Source organism: Schistosoma mansoni, chromosome W, assembly GCF_000237925.1.
Source record: "Schistosoma mansoni strain Puerto Rico chromosome W, complete genome".
Lineage (NCBI taxonomy): Eukaryota > Metazoa > Platyhelminthes > Trematoda > Strigeidida > Schistosomatidae > Schistosoma > Schistosoma mansoni.
Window position 1 is genome coordinate 4,745,469 of NC_031502.1, and position 27,401 is coordinate 4,772,869.

The following is a 27,401-nucleotide window of genomic DNA, read 5'->3' on the forward strand; positions in this document are numbered from 1 at the left end:
CAATAATTTCATGAATGTGCATCAAATTAATAAAAAGGTAAAGTGAAAACCAAGAAGTAGATAATGATAATAATAAAAGGAAGAATAAAGGCGAAACAAAAGAAAAGGAAGTTTTGTAGCTCATAAAACACAAGAAAATTACTACTTTTTACATACAGGTGGTTAGTGTATAAACGAATATGTTCATGTGTATGAAAAAAAGAACATATCAAGTGATTGAAATATACACCATAGATATCGTTGAACCTGTACATATTACATTAATGAAATTAGGTGGGTAGTTTTTGACCGTGATTAACAGGACGTTGTTGAATACTTGATGGTGGTGGTCGAGGTTCCGGACCATAATATCGTTCAACAATATAATATCGTATTTCAACCTTAAGGATAATTAAATTAAATAAAAGCATGTGAATACACAAACGAAAACTTAAAAAAATTACTGAAAATGAATATAGACTGTAACAACAAAGCGATCAGCGGGCAGTAATGAATATGTAATAAAGTTTCTGATAATTTAAGTGCTGTTCCATTGATTACGTTGTTTATAGTGTTTGAAAAAAGTCAACTGGAAACCATGAAACACAAATGTCATATATTCCCATGGTGTTTACCACCTATTTAGTCTCGGATAAAAATAATCATAGTAATAATACTAGACTCATACACCAGTTACTTGGGTTCGAGTCACACTAACTGTGAGATCTAATGATACGAATTGGTGGTCCAAACTGAAGTAGATGGAGATAAGTACCGACCTGGAATTCAGCAGCTCTTTAAAAAATCCTAACTATTGTTTACTATACTTAAAAATATACAGTCGTGTTTCTGTTCTTCGAAAATAACTCTTGATAGAAGGGATGGATTTTGGTTAGCAGTAGAATACAAGATGCTCGTTTTGTCCTATGCGGAAATTGCCAGATCAATGTCCCATCCATCACAGAGTCACACCCTGGACTCTACTGCTAGCCACAATCTCTTCTAAAAAAACTTGTAAAAAATAGCTATATCAAGGCAATCTGATAAGGATACATGTGTCAACTAAGACTAATCACAATTTAATTGTAAGCACTTATACAGTAGAACCATTGAGGTTAGCTTCCAACGGTACATTTTCCAACTTCAATCAATTTGTGATAAAAAGGAACGATTACAGTTAAAAATGCTTCCTCCTAAAACCTGAAAGACCAAAGTTCGACTTTTAGTAGCGTTGTGGATGTGCACTTCAGAGGAAACTCATGACAAGAGAAAACAGTTGTGCAGTATTTCCTGTTTTCGATTTTGCCTAAAAGGAGACCAATCTGCGATAAACATAAACTATGAACTTTTTAAAATGGATACGAAAGTAATTTTGATACAAGAAATTATAATAATAAAAACAGCGCTAATATTATTTAATTAAACATATTTAAGGGCCTAAAAAACAAGGACAGCATACAGTACTTGCTATCATTAATATACTAAGATTAGAAAATATAACAGTTGTATGCTTTTGTGTAAGAATCAAACTATATATATTACATACCATATCAAACAAAGAATGCATTAACAAGAAACTAGGCACTAAAAAACAGAAGAGATAGTGTGAGCGACAAAAGCCACTACTAACTAACAATGAAAGTATTCAGAATTCATAAGTATATTCACTACTCCCAACTGAATCTACATATAATACTTATATGCATTCATTTAAATACCGAAATAGAACAGATGACTGAATACAAACAGTTGCCATATATATATATATATATATATATATATATATATATATATATATATATAGGTCACATGTACACAACCTTGTTCAAGAGTTCAACAAAAACGGGAGAAATAAGTAGATCAAGCTAAAAATAGCTGAACAGGGAAGAAAAGAATATATTAGATGCAACAACAAGCTTTATAACAAAGAAACGAGATTTTACCTCTGGATAGTTTTCTTTTTCTTCAACTACTGCTGGTTGAAAAGAAGAACGTTTGACTGGATAATCTTTAAAACAATTTGTTGTTATTGACGTCGACAGTGGAGGCAACGGACAATTAGGTGGACTTGCAGTAGTTAGTGGCATTGTATGTTCAGGTGTAGAAAGTGTATGCGAATGACGTTTACAACCACCTGTCATAGTTGATAATAATTTATTTGGGTCGCCGCTACTGCTACTATTACTACTACAATTCCATATACGTTCAGGAGCGGTAAATACTAAATGTCCAATATCATTCACATCAACATCATTCCCATTAATGTTGAACTGACTTAGATTTTGGATGTAATCGTTTGTTGTTGTCGCATCTTCAGACAGATCAATGTCCATTAGTGAAGATGAATCAAGATCGGATAATGAATGTGGTTCAGTAGATACAACAGGATAGTTTCTAAAGTTAGACTTATTATTATTAGTTTGAGATGTGTTTAATTTATTCTGAATTTGGGGTATGGAACCGTGTACAGCTAGTCAGAGAAAGAAAAAGACAATTATGACAGTTTGCATGTAAACATTACATATGCACAAACTTGACTATGAAGAGCCAAGTATTTAATTTGACAATAATTAATATCATTAATCAAGTGTACCGATGAAAGTAGACTGATAAGACCTAAATGATCTAATGGATAGGAAGGTAAATGTATCCGTAAATCACTGAGTCGCATATTCTTTCTGATAATAAAATGCTATTGATGTAAGAAAACATTATCTCATTCATGTTTTTTCGGTTGGCGATATGATCCCTAAGAAGCGACCTACAAAATAATTTCTTTCAAACACCTATAGCAATTTATCATGTTTGTAATGTGATGTAATCTTGAAGGAACTGACGCTTTGTGTGGGATTCAAACTTTTGTCACTCAGCTTCACAGTATATAACGTTACTACTGAACTGTCCGGGTCACTATCCAATGGTCAACCAATTGTACATATCTTAGTCGTATAGGAGGTCAGTTACATCCCAAATTTTTAGAAACATTAGTAATTAGTGCATGTTCAACTGTCATCCAAGAAATAATCGTTTTAACAATATTACATTTATAAAGAGAATTTTTTGTTTCTGTTGTCGTAATTAGTTTCTTGTCATCATATAAGTTAATTTTGCATAAAAGTTAAATTTCACAAGCTCTAATAAATACATTGCAATTCTGTGTGGTCAGAACAGTCTTTTTTTCTAGTGTCGTACAGGTCTATATACTTGTTTTGTTTGAAAGGGACCTAATCAAAATAGATGTTTTTTTATCCCATTTTTCGATTTTCAAAAAAATATTGACCTTACTTATTTAAGGTGAAATAAACATTATTGCTAAATATGACCAACCGGGGTATGAGATATGTAAGTAGAATTGCATATAATTCCGTGTAAAGCAGTTTCTCAATGGTTAGTCTTTTCTACTACGTCATACGTTCAAACCACACTGTCTGCTTCAGTTTGAACAGCCCTGACTCTTAGAGTATGGTTTGAACCCAAACAGATAAATGTGTACTTACCAAGTAGGTTAATAACAACTATTAACCTCTTTGTATACGGCAATTACCATTGTAAATTTAATCAACACATGAAACCCGTAATTAGTTGTTGAGTCGCATAATTCTTGCTAAGTTTCACTACACTCATTAGATACATATTTCTTACTTTGACCACGATAGCATGATTAACGACATGAAAAGTAGAACCCGTTGTTCGGATTAACTTGTTTAATTAATTAATGGTGAAAACAGACTTTATTTTGGTCTTGGATAGAGATAACTACAGTAAAAATAATATTTTCGGGTCGTCTGGATGAAATAGCCAGTAATGTTGAAAATAAAATTGTAAAGAACCAACAAGAACAATACTGGACAACTGAATAATACTCATTCGTAAATAATTTCTACAAAGTATTGTTTGAAGTGTAATTTTCAGGCCGCTTATTAAGATATTTTTCTAAGAATTCTAGGCAAACTGAGTCAATTCACCAATCGACCAAACTTCAAAGAGATAGAAATCGTACATACAGAATAAAAAACTATACGAAACATACATTGCATACAATAGTATGAGGTTATGCAGTAAGAGAATGAAAGTATCAATTGCACTTAAACTCACTTCCAGGAGTACTAGGATTCAAGTGCATTAAACCAGTCGATGAGCGTAAGCCAGCTGGGGGACTAAGAAACCAATCGGAACGTTTTTGTAAGCGTTCCAACTGACGTCGTTTAACAGAATTAAAACAAACTGATTGAGAAGATGGTGTTCCATAGGTTGCACTCTGAGGAAATATATAAAGATAGAGTACAAGTTTTAAATAAAAGAAAACAGAATCATAATGAATTTATTACAAAATATAATTTATTTTAATTGTGAAGATATTAGTAAAACCATAGCAGTTATAGAGAGAAATATACGACAGTAACTTTAGCTACAACTAGGATACCGTATACAGCAACCCTGCTTTCATCTAGCTCTTAGCTGCTCCAAAAGACGAATTTAGCTAATATTTGTAGAAAATTCTCAAAGAAGATTCAGACTTACATGTAAGTCAATCCAGTCAAATATCCAATTTAGTGATTATTAAATAGCGAGTTTTGTCTACTGACTAATTGTCACTGAACGCAAAATCAAAGAGATATGTTTAATACAAGAAAAGTACAGTGAGAATTAAACAGCTAGTTACCGCTGACAATACACTGAGACTTAAGGAATAAAACTCACTCTGAATAATTTAATTCAAGGAAAATGCATCGCAGTTGACTGAACGAAAAATCACCTTTTTTATATTGTATTTAGGGATATATATAATCATTAACAGTTGTTTGTTTGGGTTTTAATTTCTTGTTGCAGAAGTAGTAATCATAAAAGTTGGATAGCACATGGTTATGGTGAGAACTAAGTAAGTGTGCAACACGTCTACATACTTGTTGGAGATTTGGAAAAAACGAAATTATACGACCTGTCATTAACAAGACTACACTTAAAGCTAGCTACGCTGATGATACTTTTATTTTGTGTGATGACATGAACCATACAAATCAAATGCTTGAATCTTTTGGTAAATTTCAATCCAGTATCAAATTCACAACAAAACGTAAAAACTACAGTGCGCCCCACTTCCTCGATTTAGTTATTTCCGGAAGAAATGATGGGACCTGTCAAATGTTCATGCATCTAAAAGATACGTAGAGTGGACAATACGCTTGTCATCACAAAATAGATTACGCTATACACAACACAATATCCGATAAAAAAACAGAAGTAGATAAGTATTCATCACACTTCACCTCCAACCGCATATATCGAATCGCTGTACATTTGAAGGACTGAAGAGTGAGCTTTTACTCGTTTTACCGAATACATATGACCTTAATATTTACAAAGAATCAGTAGTTAACCTTCAACTCCTTTGATAACAATTTGACCTTCTGTTTTAATTGACTGTAATCATAATTCAGTAAGTTGAACTCATACTTCCTTTTTTCCTTTCTAAATGTCCATAATTTTGTCAATGTCATGCAATTGAATTTACCTCAGCATTGTAGAACTATTACCTCAAGGTATTGTGAAAAGGAGTCTCTTTTTTAAAACATTAACGCTTCTATAACACTAAATACAATTTATTCGTATACTGATTGACAAATAACTTTTCAATATTATGTTAATAGTTGGGAACAACTAAACCTAATAGTTCGACATGCAACTGAAGAGAAATCAACGGGATACATAATGAATTTGCTGTATTCTAAAAATATATTATCGTTCATGATTTGTTTAAACTTAGTAAAATACCATACAATCCCGTTTGAATAAATTGTGTTCTGTATGAATATTGTTTCATGTGCACACTGGACAATTGAAAATACACCCAAAATTTCACCGCATCAACTACTTTAAGGGATTCGCATAAGGAATTAATATAAATTTAATTAAATACAGATCTATTTACTTGAAGTTTGTGTTACATTAATTGGTATGTGTAAGTAACCAACATAATATCTCAGTGTCTAAATTTCAAACCACTAGAAACACATCCAACAATTCTGTACAACGTAATAATTTTACCAAACACATAACAATAAATTTAGCAATAAAGAATACAGAGAAACAAATGTTATATGATAAGAAACATATTTGAAATCTCATAAAGAATTTTCTGTTGTGCAAGACAGCTAAAATTATTTACATTCAGTCATTTTACATATTAATAACAAGACTCTAAATCTATACTTTTAATATTAGAAAACAAACAACAAACCAACTGTTGAAAAATCAAGTTTTGGCTAACAATATATGACTTGGCCCACAAATGCCCTGGTATGGCCGAGAGTGGGGAAAGTTCGCTCTCCCTCTCCAAATGCCCTCACATGACCATGCGTATATAGCCTCTGCCAGGGAAGTCCTACTCACTGCCTTCTCGTGGCATTACTGTTGTTTACGAAATTGAGAGAACGAAAAGCGAATGTCCCACGCTTTAACCGGGTTGGTGGACATGGAAAATCCACCTAGGGGAGTTGGAAAACCCTGATTCCAAACCAATGATGCACATGGGCTCCAGCATCCTGAAAGAACAAATGGCGTACGAATCAATCGTTGGTCACCGGCTACTATGGGACTGCATCTCCTCACGATGCTCCACTGCCTAGTGGATCAGATCTTTAGGACAAAGGCGGGGGCTGTGGTACCCTAAGAAAACCACCTGTTTCGGTTTGGGCACCCGGGTAGTATCACAGCCCTCACACAAACCAAATGACATTTGCGCGGCGCATATGTATCTGGTGCTTCCTTGTACCAATATTTATGTGTTTAAATAAATAAATAAATAAAATGATAAAGGACAGTAACAAAATAATGCTTAAAAAATGTACTCATAGTTATTGCAATTTATTAAAATCAACTTTTAACATACAACGTTATTGCAAATTAGTATTTTTACTAGAAGCATTTTTGGTTTTTATCATATAGAGCTCCTATACTGGACCAACGAGCACCCTTGAACTAAATCTCAGTTTTCGTCTTCACAGATGTTTTTTGTACTCGAAACGCAACGGTGTAAATAAGTTGTAAGCAGTCGTCAGAAGACATTACAAAATGACTAAAATCCAAGTCGCTTATTCAGAAGGGGAGATGGACCTGTAAGCATATACGCCAAAATTGGCTGAGGATAATATGACCTGAATATACGCTCGAAATGCAGATTCGAAGTATAATATTAAAAATATTTATCGAACGTGCTTGGTTGAGTTTGTTCAATTGCAAAGATTCACATGTTTTCCGATGAGCACTAAGAATAAAACATCCGCTTACACCCTCTTACTTTTACTGGAATACGTTAAGATATCAAGCGGCGCTCCATAAAACACGTTATGTACATGTGACAGTATGAGAGCATCTCAAGAAGTAAAGCGAGATTCATTTATCACAGGTTATATAGGGGTAACTATGAGGTTTAATCAGGAAAATAAAAAGGAACTCTTCAAATTAATGATAACAACAGTTCCTTGTTCGAGATTGGTGATGAAGGTATTCACGTTATCAAAAAATATTAGCCATAAATTAACTTTAATAAATATTTGATAGCAAGCACTGAGAATCCTATATCAGTATCTTTAAAATATTTACTGGTAAAATAGATGGGTGATTACAGAAGTGTGCAGCAACTTGGCAAACACTTCGCATTTGGATAAGAGCAATAATAACGGGACAACTAATTCAATTAGTAGAAAGGAAAAATAGGTAGACACTTAGCAAGAATGTCTAAAAAATACCAACTGACCTACCTTTAATTTAGCATTAGATTCTTTATTCCCAACTGATGGAATGGATGAAACAACAGAGGGAGGTTTGAAATTCTTGGATGAATTATCTGAATTCATAACTGTTGTTGTTGGATTTGAAAAATCATGTGAGTTTAATGGATCTAAATTGACTACTGGAGTGGTATGATGAGAGGTTTTTCCAATAGGTGTCGTAGTAACACATGTACGTTTTTCTGATGTTTGCTGAATAGGAGCATTTAATATGTCAAATCTCCCAGTATCTATATGAGAAAATAATTTTTTTAATGCGTACGTCATAATTGTGATAAAGTGAAGATATTCTCAGTTACGAACCAAATAGCTCAATGGTAACATCCCAGACTGTGAAAACGAATGACCTAAGTTCGAATCCACCAAACATTAGTTAGTCCCCTCAAGTTTGCAGATATTCCTTGCTAATGAGTGGCCAACGAACATGGAACCTATGTCAAAGGGTTTCTAGCAGACTACTAAATATCCAATTACTTAACATTCTAAACCGATATACTTAATTACTATATTTAACACTATCCTAATCATGCGGAAAATAACAAGTTGAATAAATAAATATTACTTTTTGTTGTCTACATTCTGTGACACATGAACTCCCAGACACATAGTATGTGAGGGAAGAAAGTAATTTAAACAACAATCGATTAAACCATATTTACGAAAGTCGGTTCTATTGTTTTCACTGCGTAATATAAATTTCTAGATGTAGAAAATGATAAAAAATATTAGAGAGAAACAGTGACCCAGTATTTTCGAAGCATTAATGATTACAGGTCGGAAGCTCACATAGCAATTAAACGAAATAGCTGAAAACTACATTTTTCATAAAAATGCAAGAATAATTCCATTTATTAATCGGTCTATGTAAGCAAATCAACTAGCGTAGAGTAGTGTGGTGATAGAAGTTAGATGACAGTGAGAGAGAGAGAGAGGTGTTTCAGTGATAAATCAATTGCTAAGATAACAAAACTTATCACAGAGATGTGAAACTATACACATCAAACAACAGAACTTAACACACTAACTAGGGAATTTCTGTACAAGTCGACAGTTTTTGAAAAATGTAGTGATTTGTTAGGTAAAATCTAAACACCTTTTTCACCAATAAAATATAAAGATGGCGAGTTGACCAACAAGATAATGAATTTCAATCGGTTGAGACATGTATTATGTATGGCTAACCATAGCATATCTCAATGAGTGTTGTTTGCTGGCGTAGGAGTAGGCTAGACGAAAGTCAGAAGTGACCAGAACAAGATGTGATATCAATCCGTGAAATGATTGGCTGTTGAACAAAGCTATTTCGGTATGTGTAGATTGCCTGGTTGGGACCCGCATAATTATCATGACCAACGATTGTAGAAGTTGAGTGGAAGGGCTCGAAATTGGTCACAATGACACAAATGCGCGCACACTTTGTCTTTCCTTATACCTCGAGTTCCAAAATCACCACGAACCTCTTAATCCGAGTATTTACTTTAGAATCATATTGTCTGTTTAATCTTCTCACTACTATTACTACTTCTACCTCCTTCCTATTTATTTTGGTAATTTTGTCATTGACATGGTGTGATAACTTGAACCGATGGACATAAGTCCCAGGTCCTACGTTGCTTATGATTAAATGATTCACTATTAAATGTTACCTAATCTTGAATGGAACAAATTATTTTTGCGAATTTTAAAAAAGTTTAGGGAGAAAATTCTGAGCATGAAGAATGGATAATGAATAAAAAAGACTACTTAATACGTAGTCTAATAAGGGAGGAATGTTATAGTTTAAATTAGATACCAACACTTCGGTTGATTTGTGATCAAAACACACGTCCGCACAACAACATATCGACTTGAGGAAGATAGTCATCATACCTATTTCAAAAGGTCGATTTTCACGTCTTAGAAGAGTAGGTGTTAGCGTAGAGCTTGCCTCTGTATATAAAATGGTCCCATCTCCAGATATGTAACTCTCACTCTGTGTGGAACTGATATTCTGAATATATGAAACATTTGGTGGGATATTTTCAACTAGCAAATTATCATCTAGACGAGAAGTGACCTGATTAGATCCTGAGTTCATTGCACTGTTTGGAGTGGATATGTTATTACAAGCCGCTTTTTCAAAAACCTCCTTGGATACGGCTAAAAATAATACAAAACAAATACAAGTGTTATATGATTCAGAGGAAGTAACTAAAATAAGCTTAAATTGATTCATCAAAAATTAGTGACTGAAAAGTAGTTGTACACCAGAATCTGTATAATTCATAAAGAAAATACAAACTGTTTGCAAAAGTCCCAAACGTAGCGGTACCTTGATGTGATGGTCAGAGTTGTCTATCATGATGACTCAACCGAGCTATACTAGCTGTAACACATTTTCCTTTGAGCTCTACCACCAATGCAAGAAGGTTGGCTCAGTCAGTCGGTCACAACGTAGAACTTCGTACGTATGTACATCAGTTCGAGTTGCCATACCACATTAACACAGAGATGCAGTTGTCGATTCAAATCCCATAGTGGTAGAAATAGTAACAGTATAAGCAGTAATCGAAAAGATTAGGGTTTGAAGATCTTATTCAAGGAGTATAATCCAGTGAAATAAATTTGGAAAGAAGAAAAAGATAGAGACAAGAAGAATCCAGAAGATTATAATTCGGGAGAACACAAAGAGTGGATGCACCTTCACCATTGCAAACGATTTTAGGCCATGTCATTCAAGGTCTCTAACAGTCGATTGCTATCATCTCGCGGATCCCAACCAGGTAGTCTACACCTACCAAAATGACTCAGTCCACTTGTCAGTGACTTCATGGATGTGTGCCACGTTTTGGTCTGGCCGCCCCTAGCTTTCTTTCAACCCACTTCTACACCATAAAACATTGCACGTCGGGGCAGTCGATGGTTTGGCATACGTGACACGTGTCCTAGCCATCTCAACTGATGAAGTTTCACTACTTCATCAATCGATTTGCCATCCTTACCTAGTACCCGTTTCCTAACAACTGCATTACTTACTCGGTGGTCCCAGGATATACGAGCAATGCTTCGAAGACACCTATGATCGAATACTAGCAGCCTACGAATATCCTCTACTCTTATCGGCCATGTTTCACTGCCATAAAGTAGGACGGAACGAACTGCTGCGCAGTAAACCCGTCCTTTGGTTGCTAGACGGATATCTCGCCTACGTCATAAATGACGCAAGTAGGTGAAAGCTAGTCGAGCCTTCTGCATCCGAAAGCCAGCCTGGGTTTTCTCTGGTCTGCTCTTCACGAGCTTTGGTTAGACGTCGAAGTATTATTGAAGCTAATATTTTAGACACTACAATAGTCAAACTGATTCCTCTGTGATTGTCACAAGAGGACTTTTGTTTTCTTATAGACTGGAAAAATCAGTGATTGAGACCAGTCAGATAGGATTATGTCCAGTTCCCAGATTCTACCAAAGACCTCACTCAATCTCGCTGCTAGTACTGGACCGCCATCCTTAAAAATCTCAGGAGTAAACCTGTCAGGGCCTGCGGCTCTCCCTCGCTTCAGATTTCCTATAGCTTTTTCAACCTCGTAAAGAGTTGGAGGACTTACATTAACTTGCCATTCAGGTCGACTGGGAATCGTGGGTAACTGAAGTGTGGCTAAAGGCCAGCTGAACTGACCCCTAAAGTGTTCTGCCCATCGATCCAATCTCCTGGATTGAGAGTGAATAACATGTCCATCTTTTTCCGAGTTAGTTTCGTTGACAGTTGGGTTCCTAATACCGGTTTCTTTACTAAGTCTGAACAGTTGTCTGTTGTTGCCTATCGCCGCTGCCTTTTCCATCTCTCTTTTATTCGCTACCCACCACTGTTTGCGATCATTGCGTAAGCTTCTTACTAGCCTGAACTTATGCTGACTCCGCTCATCGCTATGTTCAGAGCCAAGTTGGCTGAAAAACGACAAAACTAAAGGTCTGAGGGCAACGTCGGGCTCGTGATTGTGCTGGGGTGTGACGACATTAAGGTGCTTCCCCCGGACAAATGGCATCTGCAGCAATACTACCTTCCCACACTAGAAGGAAAGGGTCGACCCTTAAAACGTCACACTCCACCTTACCCCGCGGGTTTCCGTCTCCTGTGGTAAGGCTTTTTGAAGTGAGAAGCTAACACATCAAGAACTTCCCATAAAAAGGCTGTGCATGAGAGGTCTCAAACAGTTATCCCTTAGGCTCCATAGCCATGCTTTCAGATCGCTAAGACCACCACTAACCTAACAACCGCATTTTTGGGCCTCTCGAAAATATATATCCATCCACATTGTGGCCCCCAAATGCCCTGGTACGGCCGAGAGTGAAGAGAGTCCGCTCTCCCTCTCGAAATACTCTCACATGGCCAGCGAATATATAGCCTCTGCCAGGGAAGTCCTACTCACTGCCTTCTCGTGGCATTACTGTTGTTTACGAAATTGAGAGAACGAAAAGCGAATGTCCCACGCTTTAACCGGGTTGGTGGACATGGAAAATCCACCTAGGGGAGTTGGAAAACCCTGATTCCAAACCAATGATGCACATGGGCTCCAGCATCCTGAAAGAACAAATGGCGTACGAATCAATCGTTGGTCACCGGCTACTATGGGACTGTATCTCCTTACGATGCTCCACTGCCTAGTGGATCAGATCTTTAGGACAAAGGCGGGGGCTGTGGTACCCTAAGAAAACCACCTGCTTCAGTCTGGGCACCTGGGCAGTATCACAGCCTTCACACAAACCAAATGACATTTGCGCGGCGCATATGTATCTGGTGCTTCCTTGTACCAATATTTATGTGTTTAAATAAATAAATAAATAAACATTGTGAAGAGCCAGGAATTGACAACAGCCCTCATACCTTTAACAGAACCCGAGGTCATCTTGTTTACGATAAAACCCCTCCTGCATATCTTATAAAAGCCTAAAAAGTATGAAGATTTGGTACCTTAATAATAGCTGGGAATGACGAAGAATTTCGGTTATAACAATAGTGAAGTAAAATGACGAACTTTTTCAACAATTTTCTATGGGACATCTTTAGAATGATTACAAACATATATAAATAACGGGAAATAAGCAAACAAATGTGAAAATAAACATGTCATTTGTACTAGGAAAGCCACTAGGAGAAAAGAAATAAAGTGACAGCAAATAATTGAGGTAGAAAAGGAAAGTATACATGTGAAGACAGAGAACAAAATGTATGGGATATTATGGTGTTGAAGAAAATGAAGTGAGCGGACACAGTGAGATGCTTTAGGTTTTGACTTATCCTACTTAAAATAGCTCTTCACTGATTGCGGCTATCTTATGAAATATCATGAAATCACTGCATCTCCATATAACTTGAATCCATATAGTGAAAGCTTACGGAATGACACCAAGTTCAAATTCTCCTTACCAACATTTGAATTAGACAGGAGAGCATGATAAGGTAGGTAGTCGATGAAAATTGATAACATCGTATAGCTCAGAATAATTTGTGATTTCTCAGACAAATTAATTTCCCACTATCTATCAAATCGTCAACTTGTACTCCATTACATCCTTTTTCTTACGTTGTGAAAGAAATTTACATTATATAGATTCCTAAAATCATCGGCAATTTCATTTTCCCTCCTTTCATGCTCATCATGTCAACTTTTCAACTACGCCTATGTGAATAGTGGGAAAATTGTACTGGGTCACATTTAAACCAAGTTCTGTTGTTCATAACTAATCAATAGTCGAAACAGTAACATTTTAAAATAGCAAGAATATTTAAATGGTTTGAGGGCGTGTTGCTCTGGTTCATCTTTATCTCAAAATTCGAGCAAACCAGTTAAACTGTTACAAGCTTCACGTAATCCATTACATAACATTCTATCTTCCTTTAGACTTTGAACTATAGTATTCCTTCATACATATCTTTCCGTTCATCTTTTCAAACTATATTCACAATGTTCGGTCATTGTTACTATCATTGGTATTATATTATTTCGACCGATTTTGCTATTCACCTTTTTATTTCAATTTTGTAATGCTAATGTAGTGTAGCAACTTTGGTCAACACACATCTGACGCAGGCTCTATGTTATGTCTGTCAGTGTTTTTAATATCCGAAAGTTTTTATCCTTACTAACACCCTATCAGTAATGCCCTCATCAGACTGCTTTAGAATATCCACTTAATTACAATAAACAAGGGCCTAATCTCATCAAAAATCCATGAATTAGTGAAAACGAAAACCTCAACGATGAAATTTAAACAAACCAAACAATATAGTAAGCAGCATAGTTTTATTCAAAAATGACTCGTAGAGGCCATAGCAATTAAGTTGAGACCTGGTTTTTATTTCTAATGGTTTTTGGTTAACTAAGTGTTGCCTTAGTAACGAAAATAGAGCATTCAAATAATTTTGTTCTCCTTCGAACTAGGACTACAATCCAATGAACTCAAAACTTTTCATGGTCTTCACTAGTATTCCAGAATGTAATTTTTAGGAAATTATGAGAAAATAACAGAACATATATATATATGGTTGAATCTGTCGAATTGCTTTTGCCTTGCTTCGCCTCGTCTCGATCCGATTTGACTCTGAATCGACCTTTGTATTCGCTTGCTCACGCTCATTAGCCCTTATGCTCAAAGTCACTCGGTGTTTTTGTAATACATATATATATATATGTATATGTATATATATATATATATATATATATATATATATATAATTACGCTTTACAGACAATTTACTATCAAATAGATGATGTGACTAGTAGAAGAATCGAGGGTGTGCCTTTAGTCTTATTCGCGACATGTCAGCTAGATAAACCTGCACTCCAGAGTTGCTGTCCACCTTGAGATTCAAATCCGGTAACTTTCATTTCGAACACACAAAGCGTTATGCACTTATATCAACTAGTACTGATCAAATTTCAGTTAAATTGCCAACCTTTGTAAACTGAATTAAAATTTAATATTAGTTACTTGATGGATGATTCAATTTGAAATTTTCAAGTATATTACTGTTTGTTAAAACGTCATATTAACATTGAACTTATCGACATGTATGTTTGTAGAAGTCGACGGAATAAAAATGAATTTATCGTTCACTCTACGAGCTATGTTATTTTTTGCTTCATTGTAAAATATGTGAAGGAAACTCATTAGAGGTATTTTTCAAAAGTTGAACACGTACCATCTTTAATCAGGTGAAATCCATGTTTTCTACCTTCTTCTAATAGCATTCGAACGAAAAGACGCACAGATTTTTCTCCTGTAAAATTAAAACAACGGTGTAGTCAAGGAGATCAGCAACAAGAAAAATTTTGGTTTTATATAGATATAAACTAAGGATTTAATTGGTAGGATAGTTAGCAAAACCCAACGACAACACTGTCGTGTTCGCCTAAAAACGTAGGTATGCAATACGCAACAGTAAAAGGGGGACAAGTATAAATTGTAAACTTTTGATCGTCAAGTTCATCCGAAAATATATTAATAACATTTGATAAGTAATTTCAAAACTGAAAGATAGTGTTCACAAGTAAAGTTATTATACATTAAAAAAATGGTGAATATGGGGCTATTAATCACAAAGTAATCCATACAGTTAACATTGCCCTTCGAATTGCTTTCAACTATTGCTTTGGTATCATTGAGAATGAGATTTTGTACATCAGTTACCTTAGATGAAACTAGGACGAGTTACAGCTTTAATTACTTCTCAATCGAAGGTTACTAACAAGTGAATTAGGGCAGTTGTTTCTAATCTTTACTTACAGATGTACAGATTAGACTATCAATGAATAAATAAGTGATGTACTCATCACGATAAGATCCTATGTTTAGACTTGACCAACACAACATCCTTATCATTACTTTTCGTGAAAATTACACAATAATTACTGTAGACGTTTTACAATTTTTCGATCATAGCTATTGAGACTGGAAACTGAATTGCTTTTGAACTTGAGTAGAGCTTCTAGTTGAACCAAATGGTCATATATGAGTATGGATAACTATTTGCAAATAAATGATACATATGAATACAACCCTGTTATAAATTACACTTAAAACCCTATGGAACAGGACAAATTTATTTTCTAATCAATGTGTCAAGAACACGTCGGCTGAAGTTATTCAAGTGTTATGATACAACGGAAAATCGGTAGGGGAAGCTTCATCAAACGGACATTCAGACATTTTAAATTCTTGTAAAAAGGTGAAAACCTACATTTACGCAATAAATCGAAAAACCAGTAACATTGCATAGAAAGACAATCTTTCAAAAGCTAATGCAAATGGACCTACTTGGTACGTCTTTAGGAAATCGAAACTCGTACTTGAACTTCTCCACTCTCGAGATGCTAGTTTTCGTTTCTAATGTGAAGTATTCAATAAGCTCACGACTGAAAAGATCAGCAGAGGCAAAGCCAGTTATGAGATATTCCATAACTTTTGATGCTCGTTCAACCTGAAATAAGACGAATCTTAGTTCTTGAGGAATTTTGATCATTATTATGGCGAGATTTTAAACACAATCATACCATTCAGGTATAAATATCTGCCTTATTTTCAATGTAAATAATCTACTACGACAAAAGTATGACAAATCTTATTTGCTGAAATAGGAATATATCTGGAAATAAGACAGACACTAACTGCATACAGAAAAAGAACTAATTAAGTATGTACAGCACTTGATGTGTGTTAATATACGAATAGTGAATAAAATGTTTTAGATGATAAAAACATTTTTAAGGTTAACAACACAACAGATGAATTCGTTACACATTGTCAGACACCTTTGTGATAGACATTCACAGAATTATACTGTACTACTATATTGTATATGTAATTAAGGAATAAGTCCATTATGCGAGAACGTTGGGGAGCTACTCATCAAAATGTGTTCGGAAATAAATAAAGAAGTCTTTGAAAAAGAGAGCCAAACATTTGTTTTGACGAGATAGATAGGTGAAAGGGTATCAGTCTTATATCACATGAAAAAAGGAATCCAGAATTTTCTAATACTTTCACACTACAGCGATTGACAGAACCATCCTTCCAAGAGATCAAGCAGTAGTTCTGAAATGGAGTTTTTTTAATAAGTCTTCAGTTAACAGACATCGTATTGTTGTTATCAACGACACAATACAAAACAGTTTTCCTTCAGTGTCATCAATCACTTATTAGTGCATTTAAAATATACAAACATTCACTGCCGGCAAAGTTTATGAGGACTGACCCAAACCTAGTATAAAAACATTTTCCACCAAACCACACAATATCAGACGTAAATACTATGATATAAAAGAATACCTGAGCGATTAATCAAAGCTAATAGCCGAAATGAGTGAACTGAAGCTAAACCATGTATACAAATGGCGTTTTCTGAAAATAACCATTCGACCCAAAAATAAAATCATTAGTTAAGAGCCATATAACAAGTATCTCTCACTTTTCTTGGGGTAGTCGTGCAGCTGGGGAAAACAGACCCGGCAACAGATTTAGCAACAGCTTCCACAGACATAGCATTAACTTCAGTATGATAGATCATTCGAAACCAGATGCCGAATAGTAGAGCAAGTAACTGCTGAACAGGCCTTGGTTGGGAAACAATCACACTAAAAATGTAGGAATGGTAATCAGAACACACGTTTTAAAAAGAATTCAGGCCATTAGTTCGTCGAAATATCCATAAGATTAAAAAATATGAAGTTTTTGTGCTGCTTATCATTAAAATGGCGTAGATGTAATTTAAGCCTTGACTAGGAAATAATCTGATGGGTGATTCACGACGTCAATGGCCTACCTTGATTTCCGTCATCGTCGTGTTGATGTGAAGTGTACCAAACTGCCTAGACTGCTACATATTTAAGTTATGAGATCAATAATGGACAAGTATCAACATGTTAGAACTAAACATTTCAGAAGCTAAAGCACGCATTCATCAGGAAACCTGCTATAGCTCAATCTTCGTAACAAGAAAATGAATTCTTAAATAAGTGTGTATAAATCTGGTTCCCCCTTAAATCAACATTTATGTGTTCAAATAAATAAATAAAAATAAATTCTTACAAAGACATTAATTTTCATACAACTGAAAATAATTGTATTTGAAAAAAACCTGTAGCTGCATGCACTTGAAGTTTCTATTACCTAAGAAGTTAATGTACTGAATAGAAGAGCAGAAGTGTGATTGGCGTTTTCATAAACTGAGATCAATAACTTTAACAGGGGTGTATGAAGCACTCACCTTCAAATTCCAAGTAATTTTCACCACTGACTGACAGTTCTTTACAAAACAAACACTAGACATATCTCCCACTTTGCGCAAACTGCATAACAAGTCTCAGCTTACGTAGCTTACATTTACGACGGAGCAGCGGTACTGTCAGATTAGGCTTTCGCAAAGTTCTAGGTGTGGTCCCTGCATTACCCCGTTTTGGTTTGAGAAGTCTGGTAGTTTTATTGACCCTCGTACAGAAAATGTGGTTAAATAACAAGTACGTAAATATGTACCTGGTAATACCTATTGCACATGCACGTGCGAAACCAGAATCTCCGAGTTTCTTCGTATGGACGCCATTGGTAAGTAACTGACTCCACATTGTGGCAACAATATCAACGGCTCTGTTGATATGCTCGATAGCTAGAATTTGTGAACTTGATTCAGTTGAAGCTGTAAATGACCATAACACTAAACTGAGTTAGTCAATCAGAAAGATGAAACTATCAGACCATATACCAGGGCAGTAGACGTAGTGACGGTATCACCAAACTTGAAGGACCGTTCTGATATCAGGAAATAGTAAAAACCCAACAAAACAATCGATGTAATTTTAACGATTATATATGATTACTATTACAATGATCAGTATTTAGAGACTTCTACACAACAAAATCAATTCAAAGTGAGCAAGTATATTAAAATTTAGTCCCCTTGCAAATTGTATGCAGCAAGAGAACAAAGCGGGACAAGTGAGTATTATGATTTGATAGTTAGTGAGTGGGCTGTACGCTGTACACTATTAAAAAAGCAGGATTGGTATCTATGCCTGAAGACTGACAGATAAACATTAACTAGAGCCCGTGGTTTTGCATAAACGCCTGCTGGAACGATTAGGAAAACGATATTACTATGAACCGCACTACGACATAAAGCACAACGTTTCATTAAACGATACGAATCTTCAGAATTATACTAACCAGTGCATTGCTTCGATGCGAGCTTGATCATCTGGAATGTCAAGAGTAGAAAGCAGTTGCTCTTCAGATTCAGGACCCAAAATCCCGCCCTCAATATGCAGCAAATACCGTTTGGCAATATTTGCAAGGGTATAAAAGTTGTAATCTGTCCATCTAATTGGTCTCCCGGCTTCAAGGTCAGAGATAATCTTTTTCATATCTTGTTGGTTTCCAGGTCTTCTGAACAAATCCGTTACAGCTACTCCCTCACGAGCAATGTAAACCAATAAATCCTAAAAGACCATATCAAAAACAAAAAACCTACTCGAATCTGTGACGGTATATTCTGTGATTTAAAAGATTCATTAATCTTTACATTGAATAACACCCTGGTTAGGCGACGAGACAATCCATGTCTCCGACATACACATTTTCGGATATTTTCAAATAGTGGCATGTGTATCATATGCTTTGAAACATTATTTAGAGCAAAGCAAGTATAAAGCACGTAAGGAAAGTAAACACAGTGAGTGAACTATAGCGGTTCACGTCTAGCTAGAAGGTAATTTGTGTACTTGGAAGGCATGTAATGTCAGTGAGGAAAGCTGCAAAACAAAAAATGATAGAAAGTCAACAACTAAGCCAGAGCAAACAATGTATATCCATTTGTTAGGTGGAACAATCAATAACAACCATGAATTACTCAGGTATCAGACCAAGACCACCAACCTGCTACAGAACTTACAACCGTACCCAGCGCCACACCAGAAGTTGGGGATTTTCATATGTTCAATATTCACTTCAACTTACAAGGTGCAGATTTTAAATTTTCCTTCTAGAAATAGAATACTCAAAATATCTTTTACTTTTTCCCTCACAATTATTAGCTTTTTCGCCATTTTTCTGATCAGATCGACAGGATATTCAAAAATCTTCATTTCCTAAACTGTGTACTAAAATTCATAAAGAGACTAGAAAATCTATGGAAACATTTACTGTCAAACTAAAAAATCGCCCTATAGCCTTCAAATATCTAGCAAAAAGAGATCTGAGTATATTTTATGGGAAACTCATGCTTCTAATACCATGGTAGTTTGATAATTTTTGTAGACATAACTAAATAACATATTTTCCCTCTGATTAAAGACAATATATGTATTTGCATTTTTCTAAAGCCAAGTTTTATTGGTTCTGTTTTCTGAACGAATAGTGTAATGTTGATGTGAATATTGGCCCTCCTAATTCCACTTCCACGTAGTTTGGCAATTTTGTTAATAAATCGAAATTTATGACTCACCAAGACATTCAATTGATCAGTCCGATAACAAAGATGTTTCCTAAGCACCCATGTAGACAATACAATCGTGTATAATGATGGACACGATATTTATGAACTGTCAACCTTTAGAGGAGAGATGTGTTGAGCTATTTTGTTATCAGATATAGCAAAGACTGACTACCAGATTTATTCAATTAAGTCCACAAGGTCTGAAAAAAAAACTAGATAGCTACGAAACTGTCCTTCTTCGTTATAAACCTCAAAAGACTATGTAAGTATTTCTTCCCCATTCGAATTCTGAAAGATTTATTCACGCAGGTTCAAAATTCATAGTCTTTATGTAGATATTCTTTTGACGTTCAGATAAAGGTCCATATATATTTACGGATTGATGCGTCAATCGTTTTACATCGAAAACGTCATCCTTGTGTCTAACATCTGAAGAATAAGCAGTGAAATTTACTGAAGTGCACAAACTTCAAAGTTTATTTACACTGATGCATAGATGTTATTCCATTTTGAATAATACAAAACTGATATGTTTATTTATTGAAAAGAGGTAATCTGATCACCAGCAAATATTGTACGGACAGCTAAACAACATCATTTGACCAGTGAAGAATTAATTCGTAGCTGGTATCATCAAAAACACATGAGCGAATACGCGATTCATTGATTTAAAGGTGCCGTGAGTATCTAGGTTTTCACGTCCTTACACGAAACACCATTATTATCGAAGGATACTAAGCCAGTCGAATAAGATGTTAGAAAAGAAAGGGTTTGAAGGTATATTTTGAAAGCTATCGATATATTGAGAGGCGTTTGGCCCAAGCTGGCTAGTAGTAGTAAGGGATGTGAGCATAGTGTAACTACTTGTGACCTAGTGCGTATGCTGAAACGGATGCCTTCAGCTAGGGTGTGCCCAGAACTAAAGAGGTCAGCTTTAACATCGAAGATCTAAGAACTACTTATTTTTAGTATTTGTTTTCTGTTGCCGCTCATCCCTCTTTGGGAGAGGGTAGTGATGACCTAAGATATGGCTAGTCAGGGATTAAAACTGAAGGAGCTTGAGGTGTGTAAACACTATTGGTACAGCTTGCTTTGTTCAGTAGCCTCTGATCGTCTTTCAATAATATAAGGGGCCATGTGTTGCAATCATCTAATAAAAGACGCAAAATGAAAATTTCTATCTCAGTCGTCCTGGAAAAAAATGAGAACGTAAATTTATTTCGAAGTACATTCGTACGTACGAAAAAAAACTGGCATACGTAACAATGCGAAAGATTTCACACAATGGTTTTTTTGACCTATTTTGAAATAGGAATATACACATATATGAGCATACCAGAAAAATAATGTTTTTGACACAAAAAATAAGCAAACAAGGCAATATAAAACGCGACTCAATGTCTTACGCGCAGAATCGTTTAGATGTTCTGAAAATCTTATCTTCCTTCCAGGGAGAGTTACTTTAGACAGGTTTTCAGAAATCGGCGAGGTTTCAACATCACCGTTTATCGTCGGAGGAGGCGATGAAGGACTTTGGAAGGTTCTTCGTTTAAGTCCATATTCAATGAAGAGGATGAAAGATCCAATAAGTCTCCTGGAAGTCGGTGTGTCATTTCGAAAACTAATTTGGTCTCAGCGCATCTATCATCAGATTCCACTGCATTGCGGATACCGATTAAAGCGAGTGGAAGAGCCTCAGTCCATCGTAAAGTTTGCAGCTGAGAATCAAGCTTTTAACTATCTATAAAATCGTTCTACCAACACTTTAGGTTCTGTGTGATAGGCGGTTGATCAGAATCATGTGAGTTTCAGAAGTGTAGTAATAATAAAAATAATAACATATATATTCTGAAAATAATAATTACAGAACTCATGCCAGTTCACAGGGATGATCTATTTGATATAAATAGTAACATAAGGTGTAGAGAACAAACTTGCGATATAAGATTGTTTTACTAAACCTGTATGTTTTAATTGGTGCACAGAGATCTAGATTAAAGTTAACGATCAAATAGAATTTGTCCATGGCATCCATGAGACTACTTCATGAGAAAAAATTATCTAAGTCGAGGATTTTAGTCAGTGAGCGCAAGAGGTCCAAGTCAGTATGTTTATAGTCTCTATATTGACAGGTTTTTTTGAATGAGTCGGTTATAAGAAAGGTAGATGGAGAGGGCATAAACTACTATCTCGTTGTTACTGCCTTCAAATTCATTGTATAGTTGTACAGGTGGTGGGATGAAATCTCCACTAAATATCATACCAATTATATTATCACCCCTTGTTGCGGTATGAACCCACTGTGACCAGCAGTGCAGGTTAATGATTGCCGAAAATTCGTCATTACTCAACTGACTACTACCGAAACTCTAGTTACTCCCAGGATAATTGAAATCTCCAGTGATAGCCTTAGCACTGAAGTTCAGAGCAAATGCATGTATAAACGTATTGATAATAAGATCATTCACGTTATCCGAACTATCAGGAGCTCTGAATGAACATCCTAGGATTACACTATGATTCACGGTGTTGATTGATATTCAGACTGATTCTGGTAAACTATCCAGGATATTGTCTCCAACTCTATTAGTTATAAGGGTATCCAAAGCAAATACAAGACAACCGTCTCCTCGTTTAGTTTCTCTGCCACAGCGATAGACTCGACAGTTCTGGATATTTAATTCGGAATCAGCTACTACTGGATAGCACCATGTGTCAGTGATAAGTATGAAAGAAGGCTTGGATAGAAAGGCTAAGGTTCTCAAGGCTGAAATTTTGTTCAGAAGTGAACGTGCATTGATAATTAGTAAGTTTAAAAAGGGAGTATGTAGTGTAAAAAAACCGAGAGCATCCTTATCGATGGTATGAGTTCTAGACAAGCCTGGACTATGGTTTAGTGTGTTTGCCTGATCGTATGGGCTATAGCTTGAGCGAATTGTAGTGCTAGTGGAACAAAGGATTTCTGGAGGCCGAAAAAAAATCCTTATTTTGGTAAGGTGAAATAATTTTTTGCAATTGTCTTGTTGGACAGTTATGACAGACGCCTGCTAGTTGGGGTTGCGTTGATGGTGCGTAACCTAGTATTCCATCTAACCCATTGCGAAAGTGATGGGAAGAGTTGCATCTTGCAGGTTTAATATTTATAACATTTGAGGGTAACCATGGGGCACATTGGTTCATTGCCGTCTGTCTAATAGTAGGCCTGCTTACATGATGGTTGTAGTGGCCGTCTCGTGTGACGTTTGAACGAAATGTGTTCTTATAACCTCCCTTACGATAAGTAAAGTAAAGCATGGTTTCGGAAAGTATGTTTTTCTTCTGTAAGGCCATTGAAACATTTTTGGTATTTGGTCTAGAACCAGAAGGTTCTGTATTTCCTTTCTTCCTAAGTGGTATAGACTTTTTAGTTTTAACAGTGATTTTAGGCGCCTTCACATTAGAATTAGGTGTTCGATTGTGGGCTTCAGATATTACACTGGAAAGAATCGCATTGGTGTCTCCATTAGATATGCATTGGTTATCTAGGGTCACTAGAGGTATGAGAGATGGACTAGCACTCTGCATTGGTAAATCAGTGCACTGTCTAACATGAGGTGGATTAGCTGCACCAGTGGGTTCAGCTGCTGACGCGACGGGATTTGTTGTCACCTCAACAGTGTTATTTTCGTTTAAGGTACGCTTTTGCGTAAGTCTTTGGTTCGTGGTCTTATCTGAAATTATACGAGCGTTTCTAAACTTCTTAAGCGCGCAGATTATCCGTTCAGATTCTTTCATCTGCTTAGCAAATAAGTGGAAATCGACTTTAAACAAGATTACTTACTTACTCCTGTTACGCCCAAATGAAGCATAGGCCGTCGACGAGCAGTCGCCAACCCACTCTGTTCTGGGCCTTCCTATCTAGTTCTATCCAGTTCTTGTTCATTCTTCTCATATCTGTCTTCATTTCTAGGAGTAATGTGTTCTTTAGTATTCCTCTTGTCCTTTGGCATTCAGGACTCCATGTGAGGGCTTGCCTTGTGACACAGTTGGGTGCTTTCCTCAATGTGTGTCCTATCCACTTACAGCGCTTCCTCCTGATTTCTTCCTCAGCTGAAATCTGGTTTGTTCTCTCCCACAGTAGCTTGTTGCTGATAGTGTCTAGCCAACGGATCCGAAGTATCTTGCGTAGACAACTGTTAATAAACACATGTATTTTCTGGATGATGGCTTCCATAGTTCTCCAACTTTCCGCCCCATACAGTAGAACTGCCTTGACATTGTATTGAAAATTCTGATCTTGATGTTGGTTGACAATTGCTTTGAGTTCTAGATGTTTTTTCAGTTGTAGATATGCTGCTCTTTCTTTGTCGATCCGTGCCTTCACATCTACATCAGATCCACCGTGTTTATCAATGATGCTGCCAAGATATGTAGGGTTTTATCTAAACAAGATAGGGCACGAGTATTTCTGTTGCTTTTTATTGAGTCGAATGCATTCTCATGAACTGTCTTGGAGGTCAGCTGCCCTTAATGTGGAATTCCTTACAGATTTAATGGCGATTTTGTGAAGTATGTTGTGGACAATCACGTTATTTCGAGAGACAATTGGCTAAGTAACTTCTCTAGTGTTAAAACAGATTCTACATTGATACTGTCTTCAAGTTTCCCAAGAATTATATCCTTTGACATTATCAGTTTAAGGGAGGATAGTGTCTATACTTCTTGCTTAAGATCATCATGCTTTGATAAAAAGCCCTCCACTTTAGAACGCATATACCTTAATTGTTTATACATAGTGTCTAATTCACTCCTAATATTATTGATACTTTTTGATCTTGAGGTAAAACTCATTGCTTAAGTAGAAGCTGAATCATCAGGCAGCATATGTGATATAAGTCCAATCCCAAAACTATTTTGTTCAAAAGGTGATGCAGAGCATGGACATAGCTATTGACAGAATTGTTATTATCTGAAGAATAAAGGTTTTCCCGTGCTCGTTTTAGGGTCGGTCGACCCATTTTGATTCAAAGGCTAATTCTAATGCTATTAATGAGTTATACACTAGGATTCAACGATATATAAAGACTTTATAAAAGATACCGTGTAATCATAACGCAGACTTCAAAGACAACGGAAAAGTCGAGATACGACATGATGTCCATGGTGTGGAGCGATAGTTGAAGAGCAGACGAAATTTGCCACCCGTCGTTCGACAGAGACTCATGCCACCGCTTTAGCAGTGATATCCTTGACAAGTAATGTTTCTGGCCGTCATATAAATGGTTCATGAACAATAAGAGGTGAGATTGTTTACATGAATCTGACAAGAGTCCTACCAAATGAAGCTGAAAATGGTTGAACCGAAAGTTGCAAATTAGCCTAAGGGACATCTGTTTTGTTTAGCCACCTTATTCATACCAGGCCAACAAAACACTTGGTTGTCAAACACCTGGATGAGTAACTTTGCGCACCGTGTAACAAACGGTGCTTTGATAATGTTTCGGCACGCTCAGACGGTCTCTACTTGCAGATATGTCACATGGAAACGTTTCTTTACCTTTCCCATCTGTTTAATCGGTAGTTTCAAGGGTATCGCGAATGTCTTGTGCTGGAGATCAGTATCTTCTTTCTGAAGCTGAGCGAGTTCAAAATCGATTCTTTGGAAACTGTTCGAGGACCTTATACTGGACAACGCGTAAGCAACTACATTCTTTGCATCAGAAATGTCATACGTCTAAAGTGAACTGCCAAAATAGTCCAGTTTCAGGGACTCTTGAGGGGCATTCTTCTCTGAACACGAGCTTTAAGGCAATATGAGAGGTTAGTAAACAGAGTGAATTATAGGCCTTCCACATAGTGTTGAAAGTGCCGTTCAGAGCGACACATGGTTGCGAGTTTCCTACTGAAAGTGAAATACCTCGATTTAGGGTCTTTCAACCGCCTCAAGAAGAATGTCATGTATTGTTGCCAGTGTTGCATGAATCCTTCGATTGCTGAGTCAGATGCATTTGTCATGAATCATTAACAGAAACTTGCCAGGCAATTGTACGTGAGTAATTGCTTGACTGATGTCGGACATAAGTAGTTCGGAATGTCTGCTAATTTGTATTATGGAGTGTGAGTATCCTGAGTTGCAACAGTACGTTCGACCTACAGCCAGAAAATGAAGTTCCACAAACGTGATCTAGTTTTGCAGTCCACTAACCTCTTTTTAAACGCGTCGACAGTGGATTATGCTGTAGCAGATCTTTGATGATGATTGGTGCATAAGCATCTAGAACAAAGAAGATCGAGTGAATTGATTCTCGAAAAACTCACGCTTGAGTGAACATATCTCTAGTCGGAAGCAGTTTTTCTTTTCCCACCAGTAAGTCAAAGATCGATTTATGAGAACGGTGATTAGGCTTCGCAGGATAAGCGCATACCCCCACACCAATGCCGATGAGATAGCGAAATTTCGTCGTCACATCGCTGTTCGATAATAGACGACCATGTACGCCAGCTACGGTCGCCATAATCGCGAGCTGGTGGGGAAGCTTCTCGAAAGGTTCCACGTGTTAAATGGTGGAGAGATTGGGAAACTAAAGCGTTTTCCGCAGTTTCTATGGGATTTACCATACTTATTGTGGTGCCAACATCAATCAGGATTATCTGTCTCTCATGGTCTAAAAACAGAACTTTTCGTGACGGGTTTTTTCGACGAGTTTTGGAATATGAAGATAGCAAATGAGAACGTGACGGTGAACTGCAACGTCACTTAGTGTCGGTCGCGGCTTTTTTATGGCACTTGAAGTCGTTGTAATCTCCTGAATTCGATCGACAGATGCATCCAGTTCGTCTACGACGTTATTTCAGAGTGAGACAGGACCATCTGAAGCTGTTTGGGAAGCTTAGATGAAGTGCTGTCGTGGAACGCCGTCAAACGCTTGTTGTCTATCGGGGCTCGACACGATGGTGCCGAAGTTATTAAGGGTTTCACGTCCTTACACGAAACACCATTATTATCGAAGGATACTAAGCCAGTCGAATAAGATGTTAGAAAAGAAAGGGTTTGAAGGTATATTTTGAAAGCTATCGATATATTGAGAGGCGTTTGGCCCAAGCTGGCTAGTAGTAGTAAGGGATGTGAGCATAGTGTAACCACTTGTGACCTAGTGCGTATGCTGAAACGGATGCCTTCAGCTAGGGTG

The 27,401-nt window shown here is 36.4% G+C and overlaps 2 protein-coding genes across 2 annotated transcripts; both read right to left on the reverse strand.

Moving 5' to 3' along the window:
- Positions 1 to 208: 208 nt before the first annotated feature.
- Smp_028650 (hypothetical protein) lies at positions 209 to 19,843 on the reverse strand (the record flags this gene model as incomplete). Its single annotated transcript, XM_018799977.1, has 8 exons — positions 209 to 379; positions 1,923 to 2,449; positions 4,075 to 4,237; positions 7,740 to 7,999; positions 9,639 to 9,908; positions 14,944 to 15,021; positions 16,065 to 16,227; positions 19,811 to 19,843. The coding sequence occupies 8 exons, from the start codon at positions 19,841 to 19,843 to the stop codon at positions 209 to 211; spliced, it is 1,665 nt and encodes a 554-aa protein (XP_018653836.1).
- Positions 19,844 to 20,533: 690 nt separating this feature from the next.
- Positions 20,534 to 26,726, reverse strand: Smp_028640 (hypothetical protein; the record flags this gene model as incomplete). The annotated part of the gene is made up of 2 exons (XM_018799978.1): positions 20,534 to 20,654; positions 26,530 to 26,726. 2 exons carry the CDS (start codon positions 26,724 to 26,726, stop codon positions 20,534 to 20,536), a joined length of 318 nt encoding a protein of 105 aa, XP_018653837.1.
- Between the last annotated feature and the right edge of the window lie 675 nt (positions 26,727 to 27,401).